The following is a 6,000-nucleotide window of genomic DNA, read 5'->3' as shown; positions in this document are numbered from 1 at the left end:
GGCTCCCCAAAGGACCAGCCGGCAGCCCCAGCACCCCTTCTGCCTGTCCCGATGCACCAGTTCCCGTCCCATCCCAAGCCCCCCCCGTTCTTGGGTCCGTGACCTCAGTGCCTGGCTCACACCTCTCACCCCAGGCTCAGCAGTGGCGTGGGGCGTTGCCCAAGTAAACCTCGGGACCACTGGACACCTCCTCCTGCCCCGCCCCCCCCCCCCCCCCCCCCCCCCCCCCCCCCCCACCACCCTCACCCCCCCCGGCTCGGATCCGGGAGCCCCAGATCAGTCGCAGAAGGAGCCCACCCATCTGGGATGTTGTTGCCCCCTTCCACGGCACCCAGGCTGGGCCCAGCTCAGGATGGTGTCGACTCGCCCTTCAGCAGGATCGAACAGACGGAGCCACAGCCCGCCTCCGGGGCCCTGCGTTTGGACTCGCCACAGAACCGGGGTGATTCCCATGGCCTGCGTTGGACCGGCGTGTGACCCGCCGTGGTCTGTGTTTGACTGTTGTTCAACCCACCGCAGCCTGCATTTGACTGTGTGACCCCAGTGGCCTGCATTTGACTGGTGCACGACCACTTATGGCCTGCGTTTGACCGGTGTGCATTCCCCCACGGCCTGCGTTTGACCGGTGTGCATTCCCCCACGGCCTGCGTTTGACCGGTGTGCATTCCCCCACGGCCTGCGTTTGACCGGTGTGCATTCCCCCACGGCCTGCGTTTGACCGGTGTGTGACCCCCCAATGGCCTGTGTTTGACTGGGGCGTGGCCCCCCAATAGCCTGAGTTTGACTGGTGTGTGAACCCCAGTGGTCTGCGTTTGACTGGTGCGCAGACCCCAGTGGCCTGCATTTGACTGGTGCATGACCACTTGTGGCCTGTGTTTGACCGGTCTGCATTCCCCCACGGCCTGTGTTGACTAGTGAACATTCCCCACAGCCTGCGTTTGACGGCTTGCATTTGAGTGGCGCGTGACCACTTGTGGCCTGCGCTTGACTGGCGCGCGACCACTCGTGGCCTGCGTTGGACCGGTGCGCGACCCACTGTGGCACAGTGTGGCTGCGTGTGTACCTGGGCGGGAGCAAGATGTGCCAACCCCTTCCTTCTGTCCCGACTCTCCTGTCCACACCGGCCCCTCCCACCCACTCCCCCACCCCTTCCAGGGGTCAGAGGGTCCCCCCCCCCAGGACGAGAGTACGCACTCCCCCCTCCCGTCCCGCCCCACCCCACCCCGGGACACCAGGGGGTCAGCCCTACCCAGCGATCAGTGGTTTGTGTAGTTTGTATTGTTGTGATCTCATTCCCCACCCCTTCCCACCCTCCTTGTGCTTGCCGTCCCACCCGTGTAACTAGAACCGAACCCTCCCCCTCCATCCACATCCCCACCCACCCATCCTCGCCTCTCCTTTCGAGGGAATAAAACCGACTGTTTAATACAACGACACCCTGCCTCTCCTGGCCTTTGTTTGACGAGTCACTGTGGTGAACTACCGCCGGTCAGGCGCGGTGCACGGGGCTGCTACGCACAGGATGGGCCGAAAGGACTCTACGACCAAAGCTGCAGGATTCGGGGCAACACACAGCGAGGAAACAGGCCCTTCTGCCCAACTGGTCCATGCTGACCAAGACTCCCATTTGGCCCACATCCCTCTAACCCTTTCCCCATCCAGGATGTTACCTTTGTGAATGAACCTGCCTCACCCACTTCCTCTGGCGCTCGTTCCACATACAGACCACCCTCTGTGTGAAAACGTGCCCCTTTAAACCTTTCCCCTCTCACCTTAAACCCATGCCCTCTAGTTATAGACTCCCCCACCCTGGGGAAAAGACCCACCTTATCTAGATCCCCTCCAGATTTGGGCAGGAACGGGCAAGAGTCTGAATCGTTGAGTGTGGGTCTTCAGGCTCCTGTACCCCTCCCCGATGGTAGTAACGAGAAGAGGGCACGTCCGGGTGGTGAAGGTCCTCAAGTGGTGGATGCCGCCTTCTTGAGGCACCGCCTCTTCAAGACGTCCTCCATGGTCCAAACCTTAGTCAGATCTCAGCTGGTGGACTGTGTACGGTTCTGGACACCACACTGCGGGAGGTGACTGCAAGAGGTAGACAAAACTAGAGGATGTAGATTTAGGGGAAAGGGAGGGGGGCGCGGTTGGTGGGAGGGGACGTGAGGGGGACCTTTCTCAACCAGAGAGCAGTGAGCACCTAGAACACACTGCCGGGGAGAGTGGGGGAAGTAGAGTCACTGACAGAGTTGAGGGAAGTGTCCAGACGAGTTCTGAGGCATTGAGGGATACGGACCAAGATGGGATTTAAACAGATGAATGCCTACTGGTCGGTGGTGGGTTAGTATGGCCATGGTTGGCCGAATGGCCTTTCCCTCCTGATATGTGGCTCCTGGATATAATGTGGAACCATGCTGATGGGGAAAGTATTAAACTGGTAAATTGGTTTATTATTGTCACATGTCCTGGGGTCGGCGGGAAACTTTGTTCTGCATACCGTCTATACAGATCATTTCATCTCATCAGTGCATTGAGGTCGTAAAACAGAATGCAGATAAAGTGTCAGCTACAGAGAGCAGTGAAGGCAGGCAATAAGGTGCAAGGGCTACGCCGGGTAGATTGTGAGGTCAAGAGTCCATCTTATCGTACTAGGTAACCGTTCAATATTCTTATAACAGCAGGGTAGATGCTGCCCTTGAGCCTGGTGCTACGTGCTTTCAGACTTTTGTATCTTCTGCCCGATGGGAGAGGCAGGGAAAGAGAGAATGTCTGGGGTGGGCGGGGGTCTTTGATTATGCCGGCTGCTTTACCGAGGCAGTGGGAAGTATTCTGGCGACAGAGATTGAACTGTGCTGCTGTTCAGAGGGGACTAAAGTCTGGTTTATCCTCTCTCGCTCTCTCGCTCACACACACACACACACACACACACACACACACACACACACACACACACACACAGTCCATGACTGCACAGGAGCAATGAAAAACCTACTTGCAGCAGCATCACAGGCACAGAGCATCAGATCAGCCTGCGTCCCCCACTGACTGCTTGTGAAAGTCAACCCCCGCTGTAATACAGCAGAACCAAGGAGTATATAACTAATGCTTTATTATTTGATGCTAGTGGGAGTGAGGGATACAGAGAAAGAGTAAACAGTGTAACCCGAGCTCTGTACTGATCCCCACTCAGAGATTTACCGATTAGCGTCCCTACTTTTATACTTAATTTGTGGGAAGCCTCTGCGTGAAGTTGTACTTACTAAGGCAGTTGCTTACAGCAAACCTGTAGCAAAGCAAGATATGCCTTCAACATTTCTTTGTTTCTCACCAACACTTGCAGCCTTGTAGCCACAACTATAGTCACCCCATGGCTGAAGCAATATCACGCCACGGTGGCGGAATAGCTGCACACCATTAACCCTTACAGTCCCAGTTATCTTTTACATTACGCTAACCGTGAGCAATCTGCGACCACAGGTGATCGGGACGGCAGACTGCGGGTTGGTCCGTATTACACTATGATTTATCGACAAAGGCTGTCTCACTAAATTATAAAACTCCCTGGTGGAGCCACATCCGCCCAGGTCTGTCTCCCCTGCCAGAGGAAGCCTAGCCAGTACATCCCAGCATTACGGAGGGCTGTTCCTAGAGACAGTCCATATTGTGATTTTACGTAAAAGAACCCCTTGACAAAAATTGACAAAATTAAATTTTTTTTTTCGTTATTTAGTTGTTTATTTCTGCGCACAAATTCCGTAAACATTGAGTTTAAAAGTCGGGAAGTCACGCTGCAGCTGGATAAAACTCTGGTTAGGCCTTGTTGGGAGTATTGTGTGCAGTTCTGGTTGCCCCGTTACAGGAAGGGTGTGGAGGCTTTGGAGAGGGTGCAGAGGAGATTTACCAGGATGTTGCCTGGATTGGAGAGCATATCTTATGAGGATAGGTTGAGCGAACTAGGGCTTTTCTCTTTGGAGAGAAGGAGGATGAGAGGGACTTGATAGAGGTGTACAGGATGATAAGAGGCATAGATCGAGTGGACAGTCAGAGACTTTTTCCCAGGGCGACAATGGCTAACACGAGGGGACATAATTTTAAGGTGATTGGAGGAAGGTATAAGGGGGACGTCAGGGGTAGGTTTTTCGCACAGAGAGTGGTGGGGTGTGGAACGCACTGCCGGCAGAGGTTGTGGGGCAGATACATTAGGGACATTTAAGAGGCTCTTAGATAGACACATGAATGATAGAGAAATGGGGGGCTATGAGGGAGGGAAGGGTTAGATAGATCTTAGAGCAGGATAAAATGTCGGCACAACATCGTGGGCCGAAGGGCCTGTACTGTGCTGTAATGTTCTATGTTCTAAGAGGTTCACCGGGACGCTGCCTGGATCAGAGGGCATGTGCCGTGAGGAGAGGTCGGACAGACTTGGGTTGTTTTCTCTGGAGTGTCGGAGACTGAGGGGAGACCTGATAGAGGTTTATAAAATGATGACGGGTGTCCAGAGGATTGAGTCTTTTTCTCCAGGGTGGAAATGTCAAATGCAAGAGGACAGAGGTGAGAGGGGGGTTTACGGGAGATGTGCGGGGCAAGTTTTTTTTACCCAGAGAACGGTGGGTGCCTGGAACGCACTGCCAGGGGTGGGGGTGGAGGCAGATACGTTTAAGAGGGATTTGGACAGATACGTGAATGGGCAGGGAAGGGAGGGATATGGACCACATGCAGGGAGCTGGGACCAGTCTAAATTGGTATCGTGGTCGGCACAGACATGGGGGCCGAAGGGCCTGTTCCTGAACTGTGTAAGAGTGAATTTTTATTCCCTGAAGAATAAGAGGAGATCTCGTTAAGTACAAAGTTAGTTGGGAGCCAGACGGGGATAGAACATAGAGCAGTACAGCACAATACAGGCCCTTTGGCCCACAATGTTGTGCTGACCTTTAAACCTCACCTCAGACTATCTAACCCCTTCCTCCCACATATCCCTCTAATTTTAAATTCCTCCATATGCTTATCTAACAATCTCTTGAACTTGACCAACGTATCGCCTCCACCACCTCCCCCGGCAGCGCATTCCACGCCCCAACCACTCTCTGGGTGAAAAACCTCCCTCTGACGTCTCCCTTGAACTCCCCCCCCCCCCCCCCCCCCCCCCATTACATTAAAGCCAGGCCCTCTTGTATGAGCATTGGTGCCCTGGGAAAGAGGTGCTGGCTGTCCACTCTATCTACTCTTGATATTTTGTACACCTTTATCATGTCTCCCCTCATCCTCCTCCTCTCCAATGAGTAAAGCCCTAGCTCCCATAGTCTCTCCTCATAATCCATACTCTCTAATCCAGGCAGCATCCTGGTAAATCTCCTCTGCACCCTTTCCAACGCCTCCACATCCTTCCTATAATGAGGCAACCAGAATTGGACACAGTACTCCAAGTGTGGTCTAACCAGATAGACGTGGAGTTGGTGACACAGGTGCTGGGATCTGCAGATGTTGCGGGACCTCAGCGGATCGAGCAGCTCCACACTAGTGCGACCACGTGCCGACTCGGAGACCACTTCGCCAAGCACCCGCGCTCTGTCTGCCCGGATCTCCTGGCTGCTGGCCACTTTGAATCCCCTCCCTGTTCCCACACCGCCCTGTCTGTCCCAGCCTCCTCCATCGCAGGGTGAGGCCAGTTGCAAAGTAGAGGGGCAGCACCTTTGTCACGTTGTCAATAATCACAGGGGGATCTTGATCAGCCGGTAAGTGGGCCGAGGAGCGGCAAATGGAGTTTAATCCGGGAGTGTGAGGTGCTGAGTTTTGTAAAGTCAAGACAAGGTGGACTTCCACATTGGACGGCATAGCCCTGGGGAGTGTTGTAGAACGGAGGGACCGAGGATTACAAGTACGGCAGATGCAGTTCAACCCAGATAAGAGTGAAGTGGTTCATTTGGTAGGTCAAATATGTTGGTGGAATATAGTCTTAATGGTAGGACTCTTGGCAGTGTGGAGGATCAGAGGGATCTTGGGGTCCGA

At 54.3% G+C, this 6,000-nt stretch overlaps 1 protein-coding gene across 1 annotated transcript; it reads right to left on the bottom strand.

Annotated features, from left to right (window-relative positions):
• Window positions 1-219: 219 nt before the first annotated feature.
• On the bottom strand, window positions 220-1,427 carry LOC127587223 (uncharacterized). Its single transcript, XM_052045434.1, has 2 exons — window positions 709-1,427; window positions 220-676 (listed from the first exon to the last, which is right to left on the bottom strand). The coding sequence occupies exons 1-2, from the start codon at window positions 1,370-1,372 to the stop codon at window positions 348-350; spliced, it is 993 nt and encodes a 330-aa protein (XP_051901394.1). The 5' UTR covers window positions 1,373-1,427; the 3' UTR covers window positions 220-347.
• Between the last annotated feature and the right edge of the window lie 4,573 nt (window positions 1,428-6,000).

Source organism: Pristis pectinata, chromosome 39, assembly GCF_009764475.1.
Source record: "Pristis pectinata isolate sPriPec2 chromosome 39, sPriPec2.1.pri, whole genome shotgun sequence".
In the NCBI taxonomy this organism is placed as follows: Eukaryota; Metazoa; Chordata; class Chondrichthyes; order Rhinopristiformes; family Pristidae; genus Pristis; species Pristis pectinata.
This window is presented reverse-complemented; position numbering and strand designations above follow the sequence as displayed.

Coding starts and splice junctions, on each gene's coding strand:
- LOC127587223 (XM_052045434.1), bottom strand. CDS start 1,372: ATGTGGATGGAGGGGGAGGGTTCGGTTCTAGTTACACGGGTGGGACGG. Junction 677..708: donor CACACACCGGTCAAACGCAG/GCCGTGGGGGAA, acceptor GGTCAAACGCAG/GCCGTGGGGGAATGCACACC.